Source organism: Phyllostomus hastatus, unplaced genomic scaffold (genome assembly GCF_019186645.2).
Source record: "Phyllostomus hastatus isolate PE091 unplaced genomic scaffold, TTU_PhHast_1.1 phas_contig_432, whole genome shotgun sequence".
NCBI classification, from domain to species: Eukaryota; Metazoa; Chordata; class Mammalia; order Chiroptera; family Phyllostomidae; genus Phyllostomus; species Phyllostomus hastatus.
In genome coordinates, this window is record NW_025333880.1 from 4072201 (window position 1) to 4099595 (window position 27395).

General features: G+C 34.8%; 2 protein-coding genes across 21 annotated transcripts in view; one reads left to right on the plus strand and one right to left on the minus strand.

Moving 5' to 3' along the window:
- ACSS3 (acyl-CoA synthetase short chain family member 3) overlaps positions 1-5369 on the plus strand; it is a 161119-nt gene extending 155750 nt beyond the window's left edge. For both annotated transcript variants that reach the window (XM_045845022.1, XM_045845023.1), the window contains 3 exons: positions 3186-3285; positions 3376-3551; positions 4404-5369. In XM_045845022.1, the coding sequence (XP_045700978.1) occupies positions 3186-3285; positions 3376-3551; positions 4404-4472 (345 nt within the window). In that variant the 3' untranslated portion in view covers positions 4473-5369. The remainder of the gene's footprint in view (positions 1-3185; positions 3286-3375; positions 3552-4403) is intronic.
- A 2424-nt stretch (positions 5370-7793) lies between these two features.
- Positions 7794-27395, minus strand: part of PPFIA2 (PTPRF interacting protein alpha 2) — a 465199-nt gene continuing 445597 nt past the window's right edge. For 18 of the 19 annotated variants that reach the window (XM_045845003.1, XM_045845002.1, XM_045844994.1 and 15 more), the window contains 5 exons: positions 16760-16935; positions 15809-15877; positions 12400-12559; positions 11146-11237; positions 7794-9131 (listed from right to left, as the gene is read on the minus strand). In XM_045845003.1, the coding sequence (XP_045700959.1) occupies positions 11179-11237; positions 12400-12559; positions 15809-15877; positions 16760-16935 (464 nt within the window). In that variant the 3' untranslated portion in view covers positions 7794-9131; positions 11146-11178. The remainder of the gene's footprint in view (positions 9132-11145; positions 11238-12399; positions 12560-15808; positions 15878-16759; positions 16936-27395) is intronic. The other variant, XM_045844988.1, reaches the window with a different exon arrangement.

Here is a 27395-nt window from a genome sequence, read left to right on the forward strand (position 1 = left end):
CTGGATTACTGATTTTTTTACAGTGTTTTGAACTGATATCTTGGCATTTCAAAAACCCAGGCGTATGACACCAGTGAACACTTGAATGAATGTTTTTTTGACAATTATAACTCTGGTTAGCCAGGTAAAAGTTTTTCTCATTAAAATGTGAATAGTAAATCACAATGATAGGATTGAGCCTACCCCATCTATATCCCATCTGCTATAGACAAAGTATGTATTCTCTCCATGAAATGGTGACTGACTATATTAACTACCAAAACAAATCTTTGGCCATAAAATTTGTTTCTATTTTCAATGCATGGACCTAAAGTGTAAATAAAACCCTAAGAGATTGGAAAGCTGTTGGAAGCATTTTGAGCCCTCAGCTTGACATAGTGGGAGAATGTAGCAGTGCATGGTTGAGATAGCATGCATCTTGCAGAAGCTTTTTAGTCACCCCAACTAATGGAAAGAGGGCATGAAAGTCTTTTTTTAAAAGATTTTATTTATTTTTAGTGAGATGAGAAGGGAAGGATGAAGAGAAGGAGAGAAATATCAATGTGTGAGAGAAACATGGATCAGTTGCTTCTCGGGTACCCCCATTTGGGAAAAAGGCCCGCAACCCAGGTGTGTGCCCCGAGCAGGAATCAAACTGATGACCTTTTGGTTTGTAGAACAATGCCCAAACTTTGGTTTGTGTGGTTGGCATGGCTGGTGAGCCACACCAACAAGGGCTGGACATCTTCATGTTAGCAGTGAAGCGAATAAAACATATAGTAAAAACTTATTTATTTAACACATGCTACCCTCAGCCCCGTGGAAGTAAAAAGCTATATGGATGAGAACCCTGACAACTCAATACTTCCAAGTGGGTGCTAACAATAGGATACAGGAGAATGTTGATTTGTATGTTTAATTAGGGCCATGTGAGGCACACGGGGTTTGTTCCAAACATTCTAGCAGTTCATTGAGTTTTCCAGGACTTCAGAGGAGGGAAAGTTCATTTTCAACTTGCATTAATCAAAAGAAAAAAGTATCTTCATGCAAAGTTTGGAACTAGAAAGTGAAATGTCCCAGACTTGTTTATTTTTCTCCTACCTGTCTGGCTGTGCCTTTTTAGTCTAGCTGATCAGCTCTTTCTTCGTGGAGCCATTAGCTGTTGGAATTCCTTTAGGCTCTCTGGCTTTCCTTCACTACTTTCTCCCTAATCTCATCCATGCCCACAGCTTTCATTAGCCTGTATACATTAATGGCATTCAAATACACATCTCTAGATTGAGACTCTCCCCAGTTCTAACTGCTTTGACTTGGATGTTTCAAAGGTACTTCAATAAAACATCTCTAAGATGTATTATGTGATCTTTCTTCTCAAGCCTAGCCCTCACTAGCATTTTCTTACTTAGAAAATGACGCCACTGTCCAACTCCTGCTCAACCAAACACACAGAATCATTCTTAACCCTTCTGCCTTCTCCATACTCCATATCCAGTTTATTATCAAGTTGTATCCATTTTACTCCTAAATGAACTCTATAATCTTTACTCCCACTACCATATCCTACCTAGACTACTGTAGTAGCCTCTCAGGTGGTTTCAGCACACGAACTGTGATACTCACTCTTCACTATCCTCTGTTTATTCTCCATGATGAGTCAAGTTTGTGTTTTCCAAAATCCACTCTGAAGTGAAAGAAGCCATTTTGAAAGGCTATGTAACATTCTGGAAAGTGACTTAGGAGACAGTAAGAAGATCGTGGGCTGCCGGAGATTAGTGGGAAGTGACGGATGATTAGGCAGAGCACAGGGGATTTTTTAGGGCAGTGAAGCCATTCTGTTAAGTATTATAATTGTGGCTACATGACATAGAATGTACAACACCAAGAGTGAACTCTAAACTACGGACTGGAATGATCATGATGTGCGAATGTTGGTTCATTGGTTGTACCAAACATACCTCGGCAGTGAGGGATTTTGACGGTGGAGAAAACTGTTTATAAACAGGAGGAGAAGGTATATGGGGACTTTCTGTACTTCTGCTAAGTTTTCTACAAATCTTAAAGTACTCTAAAGAATAGAGTTAATTTAAAAATTCATTTGATCTTGCTTGCATCTCTTCCTCACCTCCTAAAAGTGCTTTATTACCTTCCCAGTGCTGCTGAAATTACAGTAGGACATCATTTGCACAGCCTCTCTCTCCCTCTGCAGCTTTACTTCCTCTTGCTCCGTTCTCACCCTGGCTCTGGTTTCCAGCCACTCTGGTTCCTTCCAGGTGTGAATATTCATGTGCAGTTCTTCCACAGGACTCTCTCCTTTTGCCGAATCAATGTCTATGGCTCCTTCAGACCTGAGCTTATTGTCATTTCCTAAGGGTTGGCTTCTCTGAGATCAATATCCTTCTGCCAAGTTTGTAACTTTTGCTCTATTTTGCATATCAAAACCCAAGTTATTTCCTCAAAGTCCTTACAACTTTTATATTTAGACATTTATCATAATTAAATACTTATGATTCGTTATTAATATTGGTCCTCCCTACTAGAGCATAAGCACCATGAGCTAGTGCTCAGTCTATTTTTGCTCACCACTGAGCCTAGTGCAGTGGTGGGAGCCCAGGAAGTAGTCAGTAGATATTTGTTTAATGAATGAATAGAAGAGAGAATGAGAACTACCAAATGAGCTATTGGTATGTTGCTCACTGTTTCTCCAGCCATTAGAGGTTTGCAGTCACTGAAATATGCATTACTTTGTCCTCTCTGGCTGGGTGGCCACTCAAGAAAAGAAGTGCTCTATTCTTTGCTCAGTAATGGATGGAAAAATAAAATCACTACATGTTTAGTCATGGGGCTGCCATGGACTCCTCCAGTAGGTATGCTTGTAGTAGCCAGCACCACAAGGCCATCCGTTTCAGAGGCCTGTTGCAATTTGTTTACATGTGGTGTCCACTGAATATTTTCCCTGACTTCATTAATGCTGACTGAGATGAAGAAACAATTCCCTTACTTTCCAGGTAACCTAAGCAATTTGTCTTAATTACTGTCAGCCTTTGATGAGTGACTACCGTGGGGATCCTAACCACTCACCCCAGTAGTAATGATGTAAATTGTGAATTAGTAGCTATGGGTTTTTTGGTTCTCTGACATGTACTTCTTTTCCCAGTTGAAATAATTTACACATACACACTACATGAATGCTTTTTTCCTTATTACAGTCGGTTCTTTCCCTTGGCACCGTGGCTGACTGTGCTGTCGTTGGCAAAGAGGATCCTTTGAAAGGTCATGTTCCCTTAGCCCTCTGCGTGTTGAGAAGAGGTGAGAGAGCTTTGTCCTCCCTGACTGTTTGGGTCCTGAATGATTAACTACGGTGAAATCCAATGCTTACCATCTGAACTTTCTCCCTAGGTATAGATACAACTGAGGAACAAGTTTTGAAAGAAATTGTGAAACATGTTAGACAGAGCATCGGCCCTGTGGCTGCTTTTCGAAATGCAATTTTTGTCAAACAATTACCCAAAACTAGATCTGGCAAAATTCCCCGGTCAGCTCTTTCTGCCCTTGTCAATGGCAAGCCTTATAAGGTAAGTTTTCAAGGATGTTTAGTGCTGGGTTCTGACATGGTTTTTCCTTATTTCTTTGACATCAGCAAGGATCTTAAAAGTAGTTCACAAGTGTGAATTGTATCCTTACAACACACATAATAGCACTTTTTAAAATGGGAAGTGAGAAATCACACAGTCACTCTTTGTGTAGAAATAAAGGTTTGGGAAAACCGATTAATTAAAACCATATGCTTTGAGAATACAAGAATTCATGTGTGAAAATATTTTTACTGTTAGTAAATATGTGAGTTAAATGAAAACAAACTTGTGGAAACTCAATCTTATTGAATTAAAGGTACATTTTCCTTCATTGTAGTCATTAGTGGCTATTAGTGAGAAAGCAAGTAATTGAGGCTGGCTATACATGTTTAAACTCTTCTAAGTGATACATATGCTGATTGTATTGAGTTAAAATTATTTTAGGAAATTTTAGGCAAATCCAAGCATATATATATATTTTAAATTGTTTTTATATTATACATGTGTAGATATACATATTTTAATAGTAAAGTAGTTGTATGAGCAAATGCAAAAAAATATTTATTTTCTTTTTATAGAGGCACATAGAAAGTCCCATAATGGGAATTCTGGAGAAAATAGTATTGAGGACCAATAATTTTGCTAATAGAACAGTTTATTTTATCACTCTGAAAACTGTAGCTGTTAATACATTTTAAAATATTAGGTTCAAACTTTCCTGTTTTTGAACATTTCCAGATGAGTATTATAAGATAATGGGGACTAGAACGAGGCACATATTTACTTAATTGCAGGGAGGGTGAAGGGGGTGCAAGGAAGTGCATTCATGTCTCTCTCTCTCTTTTTCCCTAGATAACACCCACCATTGAAGACCCCAGCATTTTCAGGCACATAGAGGAGGTGCTGAAGCAGGCCTCATGACTTTTTGAGTCAATTTTTCTAATCGAAGTCAAGTCTTTTTTAATTATGTCCCAGAAATAAATATTTAAGTAGAAATTACTAGCCAATCGGAATGTGAATTGTGAAGCTTGGTCTAAAAGAACACACTGGAAGCCCTAGTGAAAGATCAGTGCCTTATGTTTGATTAGACCCAATGAGCATTGCTATCAATTACCTGTAATGTGACTCATTGTAGGTTGTCTAGCCCTCTAATTTTAGAAAAATATATCTACTGTATGATTTTTAAAAAGTGTCCCCCCCCCACCAAAATCATTTTAATTGAAGGTGACATTAATATAGAGCCACTTTCTAGAAATAGAAATCTGTAGCTTTGACCCAAAACCTAAAACATAAGTTGAAGTCAGAAAATAATTACAATCTTTCTTATGGAAATTTGCGGTGTTTTCTAATATTTTTGACATGCCCACATGCAGGGTCATCATCTAATCAGATGATTTTCTAGGTAGGGAGGCCTGTTTAGTCATTTCTTGAGGGAAGGCTGTTAATGACCATTATAAGATACTGACTTCCAGGGCCCAGCTCTGTGGTCAGGTCATTTGTTATTCAGTCAAGGGCAATCTGCCTGGAAGAGAGCACAGGTCCCTAACCCTTTCACTTTGTCATGGAGATGAGGGCTCCCAGGAGCCCCTCCTTCTGGCTCCTGTTCTTAGTTGACTGTGCACCTAATGATTCCAGCTTCTTATGGAAACAGGAAAATGATGTAGAAATGAGGTGGGCTGGCTTTCTTCTTCAGGAGAAAATATAAATTACATCATGTAGTAGACTGTTCTGTGTGGCATGGGCCCAGCTCCCACTTGGAGATGCACAGGACCCACGCCCACGGATAGGTTCTCCCGTGGGGAATCAGGCCTGCAATGTACCTAGGCTGCTATGAGTCTTGCTTTTTGCTAAAACTCCCTCACCCTCAACTGAGGACATTTACTTCAAAGCAACTTCCTAAAATCCATGCTAAACCTTCCACAGATGAGTGTTCACCCGTCCAACTACTTTTGCCTTTTCATTTGCAAATATCCCTCTTCTGTGATGTGATTAGCAGCATTGGCTCCCTTGTTTTCTGTATAAAGTAACCATCTAAAGTGAGCCTGTGCACAGTTAATGAGGACCTTGTATTGTGTCCATTAAAACAATAAAAGCTCATTGGAGCAAGGGTGGAGGCTTTTGCTCTCCTTGAGAGAAAAGCCAAATGGTCCTTTTTCCTCCACTGGATTTGGTAATTCGTGTGAATGTCTCACTTTCATCCATAATGACGCGGAACCCACGAGCCGGGGTCTGCATCAACATTACGCCAAGAGAAACAAATAAATCCAGATTTTCATGTAAAATTTATAATTTAAATAACCCACTAAAACAATATTATGACATTCAAGTATATCTTTCCATTTTAAACTTCTATAAAACTATTGAGAGTTATTTTTTTAAAAATTGAAAGAGTTTTGTTAGTAAGCTTATGGTAATGTGCCAATTAACCAGACTGGACATATACAGATAATTCAAAATATGGTTTACACAGGGTTGGACATGTTACTTGTAATCAAAGAATACATTTAAACACAAAAATACACCATGCCCACTGAGTCTTTGATGGTACTCAAATACTCCTTAATCCTTCAGTCCATCAGGGACATTTTCAAAGAGCAGCTGTCCTAACATAATAGTCTGCCTACATCAAATATATGTCAGTGATAATAGATAATGAGCTTATTTACTTGTTTGTTTTATACAAAATGCTTACAAACTGTATAAAGACATTTTGAAAATGTGCGCTTTTCATTTGGATCATAAGCAATAGTATTAATGACTTCTCAAGGAAATTCCTGTTAGCTTAAGTTGGCTTCCTGATTGCTATACCTGGAAACAATATACTAATCTAGTTGTTCCCATTAATTCTTTTATTACCCTGAGTTAAACCAACTAGATAGACAATCAGTTTATAATTTGAAGCTGTTGGGCTCCTTAAACTGTAGCTTCTATTTGGTACATTTAGTCCATTATCACATCTGTAAACTTAACAAATAATCCATTTTTAATGTCTTAGCATTTAATTTTATTACCTTACACTTTCATGTAAGATTTGGTTAATTTGAAATGGCAACTTCTTTATCTGAAAATGTATTAGTTGCAAGTTATGAACACAAAGTATATTGTATCGATGCCAGAAGTGTGTGAAGGTGCATCTTTGGTCCTCCTGCATGTTCTTCCTGGGTCACGTCTACAGGGGACACTTCACTAAGCAGCTTGAGCTATTTTCCACTTGAGTGGGAGGAAAACAATGTGCAAAACTGGGAAAGTGGCTTTTTCTTGTATCTGATTGAGGAAATTGATCTCCTTTGCAGGATCAGAGAAAGTAATGTTATTTTCATATTAATAAATGTGGTGCAAGAGAGACAAGTCATCAGATTGTTTAAATTTTGGAAGGAAAAATAAATTTTCTATTTTAATATTTTTATCATAAAACACTTTTACTACCTAGTTCCTAAAATTGTCTGAATGAAATGTATCTTTAAAAATAACAATGTAATGTTACTGAAAATTCAATCACATTTAAATTTGCTGAAATAAATTCTCTATGATCTTCTTTCATATTTCCACAATTTTTCTTTTACTGTAAGACATTGGAAAAATTAAAATATAAATATTTTCTTTTAAAATCTGTAGAGTGTTCTTTCAATTGGGTTATTTTGCTCAAGAAAATATATTGAGTATATACAATCAAGACCTGTTTTATATTTAAAAAGCAGCTCAATTCACATAAAATTGTATTTGTAAAGGTTTCAATCATTAAAAATGTGAAGATTCATAATGTGGCTAGATGGTCATTAAATGGATTTTGGAATCTGACAGACACTATCCTGTACATTAAAGAGTACTCTATGCTTTTTTGAAACAAGTAACTGGATCTTTTTGTCCCTATATATTTGAGTGTATTATAAATGATTAATATTTCCTGCTGGTGAACTCTCTCTTGTATGAGTAGATACAAATCTAGTTTATATTGTTGTAATATCATAGTTTCTAATTATATTTCATTTTTGTAAGTCAGCATTCCCATGTTCAGATGAGCTTCAAAAGCTCTTTCCCATTGTTTCTGTCCAGGTGGTTCCAGAAAATATAAAATCACTCTCATTAGCAGGTTTAGGGCTCCCTCTTGTGGCCAGCTCACTTTTGAAGAGAGTCCCTAAAAACAATTTTAAGTCAGTTGTTAAATTTTATGTGACCAGAAAACAAAGCTTAAACAAAGAACTGGAAGTATTCTTTTTTTTTTATTGACAATGGAGAGGGATCTGTTACCATTACCTTTTGACTGAATCTGCTTAAACAAAAATCAACATCAAAACAAATGTAATGTACGTGCAAACATAGCAAATTAAATACAAAAATGAAATTACTAATGACAGGTCTTGCGCATCATAAAGTCAAACAGCAGAAAATCAGCAGTTAGATAAATGTATTTTTAAATAGGTTTTACTTTGAAATCTCCCATATAAACAAAGAATAAACAACAGTAACACCACCAAATAAAGCCACAGGGAAGAGATTACTCTCCTATACTTTATACACTATATATGTTAATCATTCTGTCTCTCATTTATTTCCTCTGATAAGATTGACTTCAGGGAAGTCAAAACAAGGCTATCTTGGCTAAAAGCTTATAATATTAGACACGAGTCTGGCTGCTGCCCTGTTACACGGACAAAAGGGAGGGGTTTGGGTTTGTTTTCTTCCAGTGGAAATGAGCTCAGTCTCTGCAGTGGCACATGCACTGCACAGTGCTGGCTGGCTGGCGGTTCTAGATCATTTGAATGAGCATGTGGTTCTTAGTAAAGGAAAAATTTTCATTGGTCCACAGGTAACAAGAGAAGATAATGGTTTTTTTCTTTATAAATTGTTTTAAATAATTGTTTTGACTCTTGTAAACAGTTTGGCTTTGTTTTCTATTGAAAAGGAGATCGAGCCATCACAGTGCTATTTCTAAGGATAGAGGACGTCCCTGATTGCCTTTAAAGGTCTATTTTTGGCTCCAGTTCCAGGTTAAATCATTCTTTTTTACATGATCAGAGGCAGGTTTTCAGCTTTAAGTATTGACAGACTTGAAGGTGAAGAGTGGAGGCATGACACATGCTTCCAGGAAACGTCGGCTTGACTGTTATAATTCAAAAACTGTAAAAATGGTGGAATGGTAAAATACAAACAGTATAGGGTATTGTCAAATGTTTGTACTTGAGACTCCATGAACCATATATTTTATTTTTTAAAAAATCATATTTATATCCATTTACATAAGACTTACACATTTAAAAAGAAATACATACACAGTAATACATAAATGCCTAGTATATTACAATAAAACATGAAAAACAGGTGGCTCCATTTCATAAAAGCATCTCTTGTACAGAATTTATGATGTGGATGATGTTTATTATTCAAATGACTTAAGCATTTTCTTACAATTGTCATAAACTAATCAAACTTAATATGTGACTTCCCCCAAAATCACATTTTCAATTTAATAAACCATTACTTGTGGTTATTTTCTTAGCCTTCAGTCTTCACAAAGGTGTTCGCTGCTCATCTTCATAGGTGGTAGTGCACTTTAGGTAGGGTAGACTGAAAAGACGACATCTAGAATATTCAATGGACAGCATCAGTTTACCATGAGGCCCCAGGCTGGGAAGCCCACCTCCTGCTCCCCTTGGTGTCCCTGCATGCAGCCTGCCTCCTTCTGTCCTGAGAGGTAATGAGCAAGGTATCGTCTAGGATGTAACCAACAGCTGTGTGTAATGAACATTTGCTCTTCTCCAATTTTGTGCAGGCAATGTCAATAAATAATATTTCCTCAATTCTGTGGGAAGATGGCAGTAATATTTTCAAAAAGGTGTTAACACAAAATATTAGCAGTTCTGACAAATTTATGGCTTGGTCATTAATAAATTGTGTGTAGTTGACCTATGAAATATATTTATATTCTGGCTCATATCTTAGAGCTCGTATAAAGATACTTTAATTGCAACAAAACATAATGATAATAAGTAATTTATTTAAAGAATCTGGGTCAGTGATGAGGCATCATTGATATCTTTTTGTCATAATATATTTAGGAAAAGTTCACAATTACTTTTCCTTACACAAAATAAATAATAAATTTGTTCTTAGTTTAAAAACAGAAGTGCTAATGTTTCATCAAAATAAAAATTGGTTGTCTTAGGTTAACTTAATGTAAATAAATACCTTTCTCCCATCTAATGGTAAAAACTGGAAGTATAATCTTGAATGCCATGCACAAAATACAGATTGCAAATAGTTAAAGTTATTCTACCTATCAGTCAAGAGCTTAGAAGCAAATACTACTCAATGTATTAAATAGTCATTTGTAAGATAGTGAAGTATTCATTTCTGGGAAAATTATCTTATTATGTGAAGAAGCATTACAGAAAGAGCATTTTGGAAAGCCTTTTGTTTAGCCAAATTAGCCAAATTATTTTGTACTTTAGATCATGCCTAATTAGATGCCAAATTGCATGCCATAATTAAAATTTTAATGTTAGGGTTTTATATTCCAAAATTAAATGTCTTATCTGAAGGCTTTTTGTTTCATCAGCAGCAGCTTCAAACATTCAAACAGTGACCTAAGGAAGGCAGCGTACCAGCTCCCATACTAGGCCCCAGAGACCAACAATAAACTGTGTGGTGCTTTTAGTTCAAGGCAATGAATAAACAGCACAAGATGAGCTGTTCCTCTGCCTATAACTGCTTCCTCTTTCCTTCTCTGCACACACATTTTGTTCTAATTATTGCCCTATAAAGTATGTTTCCAAAATATTAATTCATTGTAGATGGTATTTTGGTAGAGCATGGTTTTAGGTTAAAAAAAATGTTGTATGAGCACTTGACATTTATAACCTAGGAAACCACAGTTTTACTAAGACTGCCAATAAAACTCCATTTTGGTATGGATTTGGAATTCCGTCAACTAACATTTCCATAGAAGAAAAATGTCTGGCATCTTATGGTTATGTATCAAGGTTTTCTGTTGCCCTGTCTGTCATTCCTATAGAGTAATTTAACTTTGTTTCCATGCTGTAAGCCCAAGGTACTTAAAAGTCATATTTATTTTCAACAAATATAAATCATATTGATGAAAAGCCACATATTAAAAGTTCAAAATTTCCAGCTATCCTTTTTTAAAAAATATAAAATCATCTGCAAATCTTTTTTCCATCTTTGCCACTGTTTGACTCTGAAAATCACTGTTTATTTCAGCTTCCCCTATATAAAATAATCACTTAAAAGTGTCTTGTTCTGTAATGGCCAAACTCTCATCAGTAAATATTGCCATGTACATCAGTATAAAGTGTACTAAAAAGTAGGAGAATGTGGCAGCAACCCACTGATAGGCGCTAAGGTGGTGCCAGGCCTCCAGCAGACAGGCCTTAAACGACAGCAGACAGACGGTGATAGAAATCCTAGAGTGAAAGTTAAAATGTAAAGATGCCTTTCCACCCTCCAGAAAGACAAAGGGGTTACCTCCCTTCTGTGCTGCTAGGCCATACCAAAGACTATGGTGTATATTTAGTAGTCTATGCAGGTTTCGTTTTTGTGGGTATTTGTTTTTTGTCAGCCAAGGAAAACTACTCACAGCAAGTCAGTGCTGCCTCCTTTGAGTGGCTGGTCAACATGAATATGTGCGAACAGTGGAGTTGTCTAACCTCTGCAGCCTGGAAGAAGCAACTGCAAATGGAGAAAAGGGCTTTAGAGGGATTTGGATGATGGAGTACAAAATTTCAAATGAGAAGGATTTATGTTCCCTGCATAATGGGATCCTGAGCATTTTAGGTGTTCTTTCTTTCAGGTATAAGTCTCTCCTATCCCTCTTCTCTAGACCAAGTTACTAATGAAAATTTATTCCAAAGTGATTTCACAGAGCTTCAGAGCTGTGTATCCTCCTTAGATGAAACCTGTAACAAGAGCAGCTCCTCAGGGTACTTCTGTGTTTCAAGCAAAGATTGCTGTTGGAGAGTTTATTAGGGTGGATGTTTTCCCCTCCAAGTATTGAAGAGCTTCCGCACTAATTTCAATCATGTTAAATTCCTCATAAATTTTGCTAGCTTGTCCTATAATATTAACAAGTTAGAAGAAATGTAAATCAAAGAACACAGTTTATATCAGAATGAATTATAAGGGCCATAATAACTGTAAACTTAAAAAGAATGATTCTAGGTGATTGTCTTAATAAAGAGAGTGGGCTGTTCTTTTTTTAAATGCTTACCAAACAGAAATAGCTCTGTGACTACTAAATCTAACTGTCTCTCCTCCAGAGTGGCTGGTTTCTTTGTGAAGTATATAGCAGAAATCTAATGTCCACAGAAGGAAATGCTCATTGGGAAATTACTGTTGGTTTTGTGTTTGTTTAATTCTCTTCTCATGGTTGTGCTTGTTTATTTAAGGCCTACTACCTTGCTCAAAGCTGGGGATTTCTGATGAGTCTGGGTTTCTAAGATGAAGTATAGACCTTGAAATAGTCAAACATGTGGGATGAGAGTGGAGTTCACTTCCATTTACTACATCTAACTAAACGAATATTTACTTAGGTATAGAAGAGTAAAGAAACACAAAGCATGCAGGTGTTTATCATTGTTCCTAGATGTGGACATTAGCCAAAACTGTCCTTTTTAGAATATTATAAATCATCTTTAAAATGTGAATAAAGGGCCATGAATTCATGCATCAGCTGCTCACAAAAGAGTCTGGTCTAATGAAAGCAAAGTAAACTTCAAGCAGAGCAAACCAACTCAAGAAGACAATTCCAAAAAGCTATGCAAGGTCAGAGAAGATGCTAGCATTTGCTAAACAAGCTTTTCACTTTATAAGCAGAAATGCAAAACTTCTGTACCATCCGTTGTCATTTTCCTCGACTGCCCAGATGTGGTGGTTAACCTAAATCCGGCTGGCAGTGTTTCCGAGGACCCAGGCATCATGCTGATCCCGTGCACCTCACGGGCAGGAAACTGCCGCCTCCAGGTCGACCCACGCCTGAAGTTCTTGTCATCACTCTGCCGGTACAGAGTTAAAAACATGTGACATTGTTTATTTACGTTCAGCCTGTCAAGTATACATATAGAATATTATGCTTTATTTTGAGAGGCCTATTGATTACAAAATGAAAATGCAGGAAATTTGAAACAAGTGTTTTTACTAAAAAAGTTTTCATATGATTTCAAACCTAAGGTTTGTCATCTTGTATAGTAACATCTTTGGAAATGTAAAATAAAACTCCAACTTTTTTCTAAAAAGTGTATACTGAGGACGCTCCACTGCACTATATAGAAATTGGTCTTATGGTGTAAGATGATACACTTAGTGGAATAAATATTGGCTCATACACTCAGATAACCATTCATGAGTTTTGCTTTTATGTGTCCAAAGATATATGCTATAAGGAACCTATAGCATATAGGAACCTATTTTTCATATAGTCTGGCTCACGTGGCCTACTATAATCTCTATAGTCTGTGTAAAAAACTCAATTTGTCACATGCTAGATTTTAGTTGATACAGAATTATTTTTAATTGGTTGAAAAATGTGTATAACCTGGGCACTATCTTTTTAGTGAATACATGTGCTCTTGAGATGCCATTAAACACATAAAGTAACTCTGGCTGCTTGATTCTATTACATATTGATGATAAAATTTTTCCCACTATGTGCATACACAAAATTCCTACATACATACAATTATTTTGATAATCAGTTACATTGATAACCAGCAATATGTAACTTAGTATTCAACTAATATTATTCTTTGCATCTGATTCTAAGGAAAATATTACTCATTCCACATAGATCTTATCTTTTTATATTACTAAATCTCCCATCCAGGGAAGGGCTATCTATGCCCTATGTATGTGTGGTTCTCCTTACTAACTCAGGTGGCTTCATTTTAGCATACAGAATTATTGATATTCAGTGCAAATTTATTATTGTCAAAAATAAGGAACACTCTAAGGAACTCTTCATCATAGATTGCTAATTTAATTAAATAATGCACAAGGTCACTCTGGGAAAAATAAAATAACATATGTGATTATATTCTCTTGTAATTCTTTGTTTCACAGGCTGGCACTCAATCCACTGAGACACACCAGCCAGGGCCTATATTCTCTTATAATTCTTATTATCAATATCTAAATTTTGTTCTGACTTGGCAGACACTTTATAGCTTAAGAAATGTCTGCTATTCCTCAACTGTTGGGTTTTACATTGCCTAGATCTCCAAATGTTTGTTTAGGCACAGAAGCAGCAAAATTTCACAGGTGTGGGCTCCCTGACTTCTTGGATCTTAGAGAAGTTGTTGCATAAACTTAAATATTCTTCAGTTCTATATATTGTTACATTACATTGTAAGAATATACAACTTTTATAATGTATGCATTAAGGGCTCAAGAATAAGCCAGGAATTTAAGAACTAAAATCATGATTCCTTACATCTGCTCATTCAACTTAGAGTTACTGCAGAAAGTTAATGGAAACTATAAAGCAGCAACATCACGGGAAAAGGTTTCCATGAGATGAGGCTAGAATATAGCCTCTTATTGAGGTCAAAGTCTATAGAAACATATGAGTTCTCAAATTATTTTGGTGGCATCTGAATGTGATCCACCCCAGAAACAAGTCCACTCTGGTTCTGGGCAAGTTGTTTATACTTATTTTTGTTTCCACTCAAAAAACAAAAAGAAACAAAGAACTGAGACAAAATAGAATAGAGGGTTTAAATGATAAAATCATTTCCTGTGTTTTTAAAATTTTATTTATTTATTTTTAGAGAGGAGAAGGGAGAGAGAGGGAAACATCAGTGTGTGGTTGCCTCTCATGCACCCCCTACTGGGGACCTGTCCTGCAACCTAGGCATGTGCCCTGACTAGGAATTGAACCAGCAGCCCTGGTTCGCACGCCAGCACTCAATCCACTGAGCCACACCAGCCAGGGCCATTTCCTGTGTTTTTAATAGTAAGAAATAGAAGTTGCATATTTTAAAGGTAATTAGCCACATCCTTTTTAGAACTTTCTGCTCATTTCTTTCATGAAGCAACACCACAAATCAAATAGGCTTATGTCTCAACCCAGACAGCTTCTTCAGGTCAATCTGCATTTTAGAATGCAGCAATACACAGATCTTTAAAGTTTTTCATTAAAATTCTTATTTGCAACTTTTAAGCAAGGTGACTATTGTATTTAAATGTCTGTATGGGTATATGTAGACTTTGATTCAACAATTAAGAATAAACATTAAAAAGATTATCAAACATAAAATTGAAATCAGTTAACTATTAACTGGTTCTTAAAAATATTTCTCACTACCCTGACTGCACAGGAGGATGAATTTTAAGGAAATTAGGAGAGGTCAAGTCTGTAGAGTTTATCTGTTATAACTTCCTCCACAAAGGACAGCTTAGGATTTATAAAACCAGGATCATCTGCCCTGCCCATTTGAATGTGGAATTATTGCCTCATTTTAGTATTTCCTGGGTTCATTCACAAGACTATTTTAATCAGCTTTTCTTTATAGCCAAGAAACAGCTGCATTTTGCAACACAAAATTATGCATCTCTTCATACTTAGGTTTCCTCTCCCTGCTTCCAGAAAGACCCTGTAAAAACTCAGAAGGACTATTAAAGCCCACACCGCCTGTAAATGCAGAGTTTACTCATGTGCCTCTGGTTTCTTCCTCTCAGGATGCTACTAACCTGTTCACTATTTTCCAAATCATTTTCACTTGTATATATGATTCTTATGTTCAATACAGCCCTCAAATCCTAAAATTGCTAAATGTCATTCATATGTTTGTAAGGAAGACTCAATAATTCTATATAAAATAATAAAAAGCTTCCCATTTATTGAAAGCAAGTTTTTCTTCATTTTAATATCATAAAACTTCCTGTGAAGATATACTGATATTTAAGAAATAATCAGTTCTTATTAAAAAGCTGAATTTATTAGGATTATTGTTATTACTTATAACTGAAAAAAACACTGTCAATATTATTTTCCATTCACAGTTCATGGGAAAAAGTTCTATTTTGAAATTACTTCTTAGCATTTCTAACCGCTGATGTGATAATATTTATGAATTCATGAAGCTCTTTCAAAACTAAAATGAGTAATAAAATGTAATATTTAGGAACAATACTGGATTCTAGATTGTATCCGTAAAGCAAGCATCTGATTAATTTTTGAGTCCTATTCCTTGAAGCCATTTTGCTTGTCCTCTCAAGATCCCTTTGAGTGATAGAGCAGGACTCACTTCGTCCAGCCGCCGCTCCGTCCCCAGAGCCAGGAGGTTATTGTACTCCCTTTCAAGAATCTGCCTTGCCTGTTGACATCAAATAACAGTTACCAGCACTGCAACCACATTTTCTTGAAAAGAAAAGAGAGATTGTATTTATCTGAGAAAGCATTACAAACCCTGTTTTATTTATGGTGTCTTAAGTTTTTAGTCTTCCATATCTATAAGCCATTGTAAATGTATCCTATAAATAAAAGGTAGGGCAAATTTCTTTCATCTGAACAGCAGAGAAATAACCTTACATAAATGTCTGAGGTCTGGGGGCTTTGACCTTGCTTTGCTACTTTGTTCAAACTGAACATTTTCTGTAAAATTTGAAACACAAAAACAAAATATACAGTGAAGTTAGATGGCCAAATTTTGAATAAGTCTATGCACATAGTTCTCAAACTTGATCAATGATTAGCATTTGGGGAAACTTTAGAGAATTAGGGTTCTTGTGCTCTGTCTCTGGATACCTGATTTCTTAGGCCTGCGATACAGTTTGCAGATTTTATTTAAAAATTTTAAGGAACTCTGGTGATTCGAATAATTATCCAGATGTGGGAATCAATGGCATGCATACCCAATGCTAAGTGTCTGTATAATTCAGATACATAAATAGAAATGACTGCCTCTCACAGAGGCAGAAACTGAAGACCATCTGTCGGAGATTTTGTCTCAGGGAATGTGGCATTCCCTGAGGTTGGTTGGACCACATAACCTCTAAATCCCTTCCTTCTTAATTTTATGATTTTGTTTTGGCTAGAAATTCAGTAGCTTGAAATTATAGCCCCAATGACATATTTCAAAGGTTGGGCTAACTCTCATTAGGAATTAATAATACACAGCCAACTTTTCCCCCCTGAAAGTTTAGCTCATCATTATATAAATTAGGACACAGTGCAACTGCAGCACAGAGGGGCTTGCCTGGGTGTTCTGTGTTGGAATCTGCAGTAATAAAGCTAAGCTGCTGTAGTCAAAGTTCTCATCCAGGGCTATGAGTGAGCCATGCACGCCACTCTCAAGAATATTATTTGCATATTCTCGAAGTCCAATTGCTTGGATCCAGCGAATAACTCGATCATTGCTCCACACCAACACATCTAGGAAAAGAGGTGCATCATTTTAAGCTGCAGTATTTTGCATAGTAAACAAAACTACTGGTTGAAAGGGGCCACAGGCATCTGGTCAGGTCAGCATTTATGCCAATTTCTTTATCCACTCCCTAATGCACCTGGGCCCTTATGTGCCAAGTATTTACTGTCCTAATAACTAACCTATTCTACTTTTGGCCTGGAAAATACAGTTGTCATTTTAAGGTGTTTGTTATCACCTAAATGAGAGCGGTTCCATCACATGAAACACAATGTCTCAAAGTGTTTCTTGTTTTCATTTAAAAGCTCTGGGGATCTGTCTGAAGTTTGATATTTTGACCACCAGATGGGGATATTTCTTGATACACAGCTTCTGTAAAGAAAGCAAAAGGAGAATCTAGAAAGGGTCTTCATCAGTGTTTTTTAACCACTATTTAAATGTTTCATATAGATTAGAAGAGGCTTTTTTTTTTCATATGAAGTGATAAACCAGAGACCAGAACAGTAAGATAAAACAAGGATTGAATAGTTTGATATTTCTCTACTATTTTGGAAATTCATTCTTTTAAATCTCACACTAATGCAAAAATCAAGCACTCAGTCAAATCACAAGCTGATTTTCTGATTAGCCTGAAAAGCAGTATTTTATTGAGGTATAAAACATATTAATTAGATTTTACTTTCTGAAAATAAAATCTTTAGGGAAAAATATCATAATGCTTTTATTAGATGAGAATATATCAAAGTATACTTTATTATTTTCCCCACTTTTTCCTGTTATTAGTTGACAGAAGGCTACATAACAACAAGTGAAATAGTTACAGAGCTCAGAACGTTCCATAGTAAAGAAAGAATTTTAAGGAACTCAAGAGGAAATAAGAAAAATATGGAAACATTTTTCTAACTCCATAGAAAGGGAAATGAAACTCATAATTTATAATTACAGTAAAAGTAAATTTTTCTGTTATTTTTTCTAAATAAAATTGACATCTTTTCCAGAAAAAGTATAAATATTTTGGGAGTTATTCTACAACTACAACTGTTTATTTTCTCCCATTTATCTGTAAGAAACAGGGCAGTATTTGGGAGGGAGGTGAAGAAGTGTATTTACATACTGCTTTTCAAAAGCAATACTAATTTGTCCTAATGCATTCACTTTAACCAAGTGAGGTTTTCTGATGTATGATGTTAGAGCAGTAAAGCGCTGCCCCGCCCCAAGAGGGCCCCTCCTGTCCTTTCTCGGTCTCTATCCTCACTGTAGCAATAGTTGGTACGACCAATATACTGACTATTCTCTCCACAAATTAGTTTTGCTTGATTTTTTATTTTAGGTTTTGATAAGTAAAATAATGCAATATGCACTTCTGTGCCTGTGTCTTTCATTCAATATAAGATTCATCCATGCTATGGCAAATAGCAGTAGCTTGTTCATTTTCATTGCTATTTCGTATTCCATTGTAGGATTATGCCACAATTTAGTCATTGTATTGATGGGCATTTGGGTGGATTCTACCGTGAGTTACTAAGGATAATGCTGCTTTGAATATTCCTACATGTCTATTTTCTTATATTACTGCTGTTGAGTAAATAATAAGAAATAGAATTGGTGAGTCATTTTTATACATACATTTAAAAGGAGCAGATATTGCTAAGTAAATTCCACTCTCACAATTTAAAGCCTGGAAGCAGTGTATGAAAGTCTGCATCTTTACCAATATTTTATACTTTTCATTTGCTTTGTTTTGTTTTACTTGCTTATTTTTAGCCATTATAGTAAATTTTGTGTCATTAGGAGTTGAACTGTGTCCCCCCAAAGTCTATACATTGAAGTCCTAATCCCCAGTGTTTTGGAATGTAATTTTTTTTGGAGATATGGTCTTTATAGGAGCAATCAAATTAAAATGAGATTATTAGAAAGGGTCTTAATTCAATACAACTGGTTTCCTTCTTAAATGGGGAAATTTGGAAATAAAATACACGCACAAGGAGAGCACCATGTGAAGATGAAGTTAAAGATAAGGCTGATGCTTCTACAAGTGAAGGAACACCCAGATTGCCAGCAAACCCCCAGAAGGTGGCGGAGAGGCATGGAAATGAATCTTGTTCACAGCCCTCTCCAAAGAAACCAACCCTGCAGACACATTAATCTAGCCTGCAGTACTGCGACAATACATTTCTGCTGTCCAAGCCTCCCTGTGTGTGGTTCTTTGTTACAGCAGCCCTGGCAAACTGTACATGTGATACCTCACTGTAGCTTTGATCTGTAACTCCCTGATATCTACTTGTTAACCATTTTTTGTATATATATTTTTTGGCCATTTGGAAATCCTCTTTTATGAAGTTCTCTTAAGTGTCTTTTACCCATTTTTTAAAAGTCTGTTTTTTTCTTATTCATTTATTAGAGTTCGATAGATATTCATTATATAATTCTTTGGTTAGAGATGTACTGCAAATAGCTTTTCCAACTCTGAAACTGTCTCTTGCTCTTTTAAATTTATCTTTTGGTGACCATTGTCCTTAATGTTCATGAATTTCAGTTTATCTGTCTTTTTTTAAGGTTAACATTTTTTTGTGTTATGTATAAGAAATATTTCCTTATTTCAAAAGAATCTGAAGGTATCTCTCTATGTTAACTTTAGAAGCTTAATTTTATTTCATTTTATTTTATATTTTACTTTTCATATTTAAATCCATATTCCAGTCTGAATTAATGTTTGTATAGCAGAGGGTAGGGTCAGTGCTCTTTAGAAAGAAGGTGAATGTCCAAGGGACTCAGCGCTGTAAGCTGAAAAGACCACTCATACGCTGCCATCCGTCATGAATTGAGAGTTCATGCAAGTGTGAGTCTGTTTCTGGGCTTTTGATTCTACTCCACTGTTCCGTTACTTATTCCACCAAGACCATTCTGTCTTATTTACTATAGCTTATTTACTGTTTCTAGTTTGCTAAGGTATTAATTTTTAATAATACTTTAATCTATTTGAGAAAATTTTTGATTTTTTCTTTATGTGGTTAATTTAGTCAATTATACTGATGAGATTATCAAATGTTAATGATAAACTACTTATATGCAGTAGTTTAAATCCTTTACTTAAATTTTATATTTTTCCCCTCAAGAATGTCTTGGCTATTCTTGGCCTTTGAATCTCAATATACATTTTAAAGCCTGATACAGTAAATTTAAATCTCCCCTCTCATATCTACTTGGGTTTTATTTAAGATTGCATTGAATCTATGGATCCATTTTAAGATTTTATTAAATTTCCCTCAACAACTTGTTTTAATTTTGTGTATAGGAGTCTCATAGATCTTTCCTTTTATTTGATGTTTGACTGTCCTGTTATATTTGTTGTTAATATCTTATATACTAGAAATATATTTGGCTTTCTATTGGTATTTTAAAGTAGCCCTTGTTTTTTAGAGTATTTTTAAGTTCATAGGAAAATTGGGCAGGAAGTAAAAAGTTCCTATGTTCTCCTGGCCCCCCAAACATGGTCAGCCTCCCCCACTATAAAATCCCTTACCAAAGTGAGACATCTGCTACAATTGAAGAAGCTTACAATGATGCAAAGCCCATAGTTCACAATGGGGTTCACTCTTGGTGGTGTACATTCTATGGGTTTAGACAAATGTCTAATGGCATGGTCCATCATTATAGTATCACATAGGATAGCTTCCCTGCCCTAAAAATCCCCTGTGCTTTGTCTGTCCATCCCTCCTTCCCTCTTAACTGCAGGCAACCACTGATCTTTTTACAGTCTCCAGAATACTATACAGTTGGAATCACAGAATGTAGACTTCTAATATTGGCTTGTTTCATCTAGTAATATTCATTAAGTTCCCTCCATGTCTTTTCATGGTTTGGTAGTGCATTTCATTTCAGCTATATTGACATTTTACCTATAGATCTTGCTAAAATCATGTAGTAATTCAAACTGCCTATTGTTGGATTATTTAGATTCTCTATATAACTTTTTTATAATATAGTCAAATTTAATTAATTTTGTGCTGTATTTACTACTAAAAGAATATAATGAGAAAATATTTTATCATTACACAATTAGAGTTTATCCAATGAAATCTTCAGGACAATGAGAATCACCTTCACATGAAAATCTCAGAAATATTACATTTGAATTAATAATTTTAAACATACCTAAAGTTACATAATCACAGTTCAACATTATATGTATTACATGTGTATGAGTATAGATTATTGTGTGTAAGTACATATAGGCATATTCCTAAAAATTTACCATAGATAAAAAGTTTTACGAGATTGTCAAAAAATAGCTTGAGATACAATTAAATTAAATATATGTATTTATTCTATTCTAGGTGATACATATATTTTATACAAATGACTAAACATATTGTATATAAAACATATCTGCAAGAATACATTTCTTTGGTCAAGGAATCTTATCCTTATTTTTCAGAAAGAATGTTTGATGGAACTTATGCTTCTTGGAATATCCTCAAATGTTATAGTCCTGAAGAAGTATGGAGTGTTCCAGACTTTTCTCATTTTTATGCAATTTTAAGAACTTACCTGTTTGCTTTTCTTTTTTTATTGCACTGATTGGGACTTCTAGTTCAATCTTGAATAAAAGTTATGGTAAAGCTCTCAATACTATGTGTGAGTGTGTGTGTGTATGTTTTTTTAAATTTATTTTTAGAGAGAGGGGACAGGAGGGAGAAAGAGAGGGAGAGAAACATCAATCAGTTTCCTCATGCCCCATTCCGGAACAGAACCGAGAACCCAGCATGTGCCCTGGCCAGGAATCCAACTGGCAATCTTGACCTTTGTGGGATGATGCCCAACCAACTGGCCAGGGCTATGTTTATATATTTTTAACAGATACTCATTATTAGATAAAAATTGTTTTATCTAACAGTTTTATCCAAACTGTTTCTAGTTTGCTAAGGTGTTTATTTTTAATAAATTAGCTCTCCTAATCTGAGGAAATCTTGACTTTTTTCTTTATGCTGTTAATTTGGTCAATTACATTGATGGAGTGATAACCATATGTTAACCATAAAATTCCTGGAATTAAAGATCTTAATACATCTTTACCAGATGTATTATCCTTTGTATTTGTTGTTATAATCTGTTTGTCTGAAATTACCCCTTTTTAGTGTCCTTATTAGTTTTTGCTGTCAAGGTTTTGCTGGTCCCGTAAAATGAAGGTGGGAGTGTTTTCTCCTTTTCTAATCCATGAAAGAATACATGTAAGATTTCTGTTGCTCTTTTCCTTAAATATTTGGAAGAATTCAATAATAAAGTCATCTGGACATGACATTTTTTATGAGATTTTTAAAATATAAATTTAATATTTGTGCAATAGTTATAGAACTACTATATTAACATTTTTCTCTTTTTTTAAGATTTTATTTATTTATTTTTAGAGAGGGAAGAGAGGGAAGGGAGGGAGAAAGAGAGAGAGAGAAAAACATCAATGTGCGGTTGCTGGGGGCCATGGCCTGCAACCCAGGCATGTGCCCTGACTGGGAATCGAACCTGCGACACTTTGGTTTGCAGCCCATGCTCAATCCACTGAACTACACCAGCCAGCAGAAAATTTTTCTCTTAAGTAATGTATCCTTTCTAGAAATTTGCCTATTTATAATTTTTAAAATATTTTGCCATAAAGTATTCCTTAAAATCCTCTAACCATTTTAACATGCAAAGGAGTTGTAGCTACATGCTTTTTTATTTCTTATACTGGTTATTTGTATGTTTTTTCTTAACTTTAGCAGGAGATTGACAATTTTATTAGTGTTTTCATGAAACCAACTTTGGTAGTGTGCATTTGCTCCTTTTGTTGGTTTTGTATACAATAACTTCTATTACTTCCACTATTTCCTTTCTCCTACCTTCTTGAATTTAATTTGTTTTTTATGACTTCTTGAGATAAATAGTTAGGTAATTAATGTTTACATATTTTCTAATAAATGTAGTCAGGGCTACCATAGCATTAGGTCTAGTTTCCAAGTTTTGATATCTCAGTTTTATAATCATTTAGTCAAAATAGTTCCCAATTTCTTTGTGATTTCTTCTTTGATTCATGGGTTGTTTAGAAGTGGACTGTTTAATTAACAACTGTTTAAAGATTTTCTAATTTTTGATTTCTGATTTTCAGTTTAATTTTACTATGACATAAATCTGTATGTTTTTGTGTGTTTTGGAATTTATATTATGTCTCAATCAATTGTGGTAAATAGTCTATGTGTCCTGGAAAAGAATATGTTTGCTTCAGATGTTGGGCAGAATAAGTCTATAAATGCCAATTAGGTTTAAATTTTTTAATCATATTTTCAAATCACCTGTATCTTTATGAACTTATCTACTCATCAATTTCTAAGTTTTTAGTATCTCCCACTATGATTTTGAAAATATCTACTTCTATTTTTAGATCTGTTTTCCTTTTCACATTTTAAGTCTATATATTAGATACATACAAATTTGCCATATTTTCCCTTCTATTCTAAAATACCTATTGATTTTTAGCAGTGTTTCCTGCCTTAAAGTCTATGTTCTGATATTAGAAAAACCAAAGCAGATTCCTTAGTTTTTATTTCCTTTACTCCCAACTTTTCTATGCCCTTATAGTTATGGTTGGTAAGATCATATAATTGTTTTTATTTTTTATCTACCTTTTTAATTGGATTAGTTAGTTCACTCCCATTTAATATTGCTCAGATGATTAAATTTAAATCTACTATCTTTTAATTTGTCTTACCTGTCTTTTGTTCCTTTTCTCTCCTTTCTTGCCTTTTAAAAATCATGTATTTTAAAAGTTATTTTATTCTACCATTCAGTTAGCTTTAAATTTTACATTTTATATTATTCTTTTAGTAGTCACACTTAAAGCTTGTAATATGCATCTTTAACTTATAATCTGCTGCAAATTAATACTTTTATCATTCCTAGATAATGCAGACATCCGGACAGTTCGATTCCATTCATTCATTTCCTGCATTTTGCATTATAATTGTCTAATATTTTATTTCCCATGTGAAATTTAAACCCCACAGGCAGTATTACTACTTTTATTGTCATTATTAAAATTTCCCATACATCCATTCCATTCTCTTTATACTGTGTGCATTTTAAAAATTGTGTACAGTTATTATTTTTTGCCTGAATAATTCATTCTAATGTCCCTTCTCTCTTTGAATTTCCTGGTAATGTAATTTTTCAGATTTTATTTGTATGAGCCTGTATTAATTTTGCCTTTACTGTTGATAGACATATAGTTATAGACTTTTAAGTAAGAATTAGTTTTAAGAAACATTTAAGGATGTCATTTCATTTTCCTCTGGCATTATTTTAGTTGTGGACTCAGATATCTCTTACTACTTCTTGGAAAGTAATGTGGATTTTTCTCTGGCAGATTCTAACTTTTTTTGGTTTTGTTTTTGTCTTTTTTGGGTCTTTTTTTCAGCACCTGTTTACAATGTGTCTAGACGTGTTCCCACCTCACCCCTTTTCTTTTTGATCTTGTGACGCATGCTTTGAATATCATGGATCTGCAGCTTGTTCTCATTCCCCCAACCCAGATCTCCACTGCTTCTTCCTCATTCTCTCTCGTGTCTCTTTCTGGGATTCCAATGATATCTGTACTAGATTCCTCACTAATGATCTGTTTTACATTATTCACTCTTTTGTATCTTTTTATGTTTGAGGCCACATGTTTTCAATGATGGGTCTTTTATTTCACTAAATTTCTCTCTCACTATTAAACCACCTATCAGATTCTTAATTTCAGTTTTAAACTTTCTGCTTCTGCACATTTCCATTTGGTCAGTTCTTAACATTTGCCTCTAGCAATATACTAAATTTTTCCATTTTGTTTTTTTATTTTTCTTAACACATTACTCACAATTGTTTGAAAGTCTACTTCTGAAAAAAAAAGATGCAAGTTCACCTGTGGGCATGTTTCTATTTTCTTTCTTGGTTTTCTTATTTTGCCCACATATATATTTATGATTGAAATATCTAGAGACAACAGTTGTGTAAAGTGTCAGGCTTATTTATTTCCTTTTTCTCCAGGATCTTGGTTCTTTAAGGCCTGGCAGTGTTGGCACTTCTCAACTACATTTTTCCCCTGCTCTGTGAGATAGGGACAAGTGGTAGAGAAAGACAGGCTTTATTCCAGGATCTTAACCTTATAATTCCCAGGTGTTTTATTGCTTTCCGCTGCCTTTAAACAGCTGTTTATTGATTTATCTAGCATTTTACTTGTTCCTGTTGAAGATTTAATGTACTTCATTGTAGTCAGAAGCAGAAGTTCCTCACATTAGTTTGTGCTCTTTTTGTCTCTGCCAATTCACCGTGATGGTAAAGCATACATGTATGTTAATCTGGAAGCTGTATCTGCCTCACTTCTCTCTGAACTCTTATTGTGATTTGAATAATCTTATTGAAAAAGAACTCTCTTTGGACTTAGTTAATGAGGAACATGTGGGGAAAGACTCAAACTGTTCATCTCCCACAATCTTATTGCTTCTAATAGTTGCTAAATATTGCAACTATTTCTTGCTTCAGCCAAAGCAGAATGAATTTCTTTTGGAAGTAGAAGAGTTACTGTCAATCTCAGAGTTTTGGCTGCTTCTTTCCCCATGTCTTCAGCAAAGCAAAGGATTTCCTTAATGATATTTACTACATCTGAGAATTTTATATATTTACTAGATTTTTCTGGGTCAGCCCTAGAGTATACACCTTCCTCTGAGATTTCATTTGCTTTTCCATTAGGGAACAAAGATCTCAACAAATAAAATGTAAGTTGGTTAGTATTATACTTTGGTTATATTAATCACTTGCACGTCAGTTGGGCAGGCCTGTATAGCTCACAACAACGGTTATCCAATTGTTTGCACTAAATACAACATTTAAAAAAATAATGGGATAATAATTTCCTAATAAAAACCCAATGAAACTGTCTAGTTTTCTTTGTACTAAGTAGATTTGTGAATAGGAACTGTTTGTTTCTAGAGTTGAGTTTATCTTTAGATAGTCTAAGACATTATATAGTCACCATTTTTTTCTGCAAATATATTGAGGTAGGGTATGTGGCAAAATGGTTGTAAACCATAAAGGCTACAAGGGCGATTGCAAAGATAGTAAGACTAACCCCTAAGAAATTTTGGTTTAGAACTGGCAGAAGACCAGCCCAACCCCACATGCTAACTAATTTCACATTTTGGTAGCCCCTAACCTTATTATTTGCTCATTTGAATATATTAGCATAGTATGCAACACACCTGGAGCCAGTATTGTGAGAAGTCGAAAGCCCATATAAGGTTGATAGCGTTCTTCTGAGAAGTCTCCACCCTTTTCTTGGAAAAATCCTAAATATTCCTCCCCCTTACTGAATGACCTACCCCTTGATTAAATGATCCTTAATAAAAGAGGTACATCCCGTTAGGGAGTGGCTGCTCTATAGCTGAGAGTCATCAAATACATAAGATCCATTTATTTGTAGTGTTAAGGGAAATCCGGCACTAATCCAAACTTTTTTTTTTTCAGAACAGCAACATACCTTTTTTTTCCCATGTTGTAAAACAGATCCCTTTCTATAAATCTGTTTCTAAGCAAAATTTATACCCTGATTTTAAAGCTTTGTAGAAATCCCCTGAGCCTGAACAATAAATGGCTAGAGATCAGTGTTGGCTGTTTCCTAGCAACAAATTAAATGTGAGTACATTCTTGTTCACATGGTCTCCTCTCTTTAGAAAGCTGTTTATTAAGGTTAAGGTTAATTAACACTTCAGATAATAATAGAGATCCCCTAGTCACAGTCAAGAAATATTCCTGTAAATGTCATCAAATCAATTATAGAAAATATGGGCTATTTATGATCTCACTCCCAGCTACTTACCATGAGAAGTTGTTTGTGTTTAGTCTTATTGAATCATGTAAGTTTTTTTTTCTTAGAGCTACATCATAACCAGCAACTGCCAAATACTAATATAATATTTGATGGAGGACCAAATGAGTGATTCTTTTTCTTTATATCTATTTACTCATGACATATTCCATGTGGTGAGACCAAGCATTGTAAAATCTAATTTGAAAAAAAATACTTCAGGAAGAAAATTAAAGAGTGGTAACCCCTAAATTCAAATGATTAATACAAAGATGAACTGTCAGGAAAAAATGATATACCATATTTTTCCAAATCATAATGAAAATGTTCTATTAAAAGTTTGACAAAAATATCTACGTGGAGACATCTTTAGAACATACAAGATGTATAATGAATAGGTTCAGAGGAATATATTTCAATTTAAAGGATCAAAAATGTGCCCCAAATGAGATATTTATCCTGCAAGTGTTATATCATTTTCTTGTGTTTTAATCAGAAAAATAACGAAAAAGAAATAATGATGATACTATGCTATCCAAATACTTATGTTACTCAATGATTGTTGTAATATATAGGTCATTTGACGTTCATAAAAGT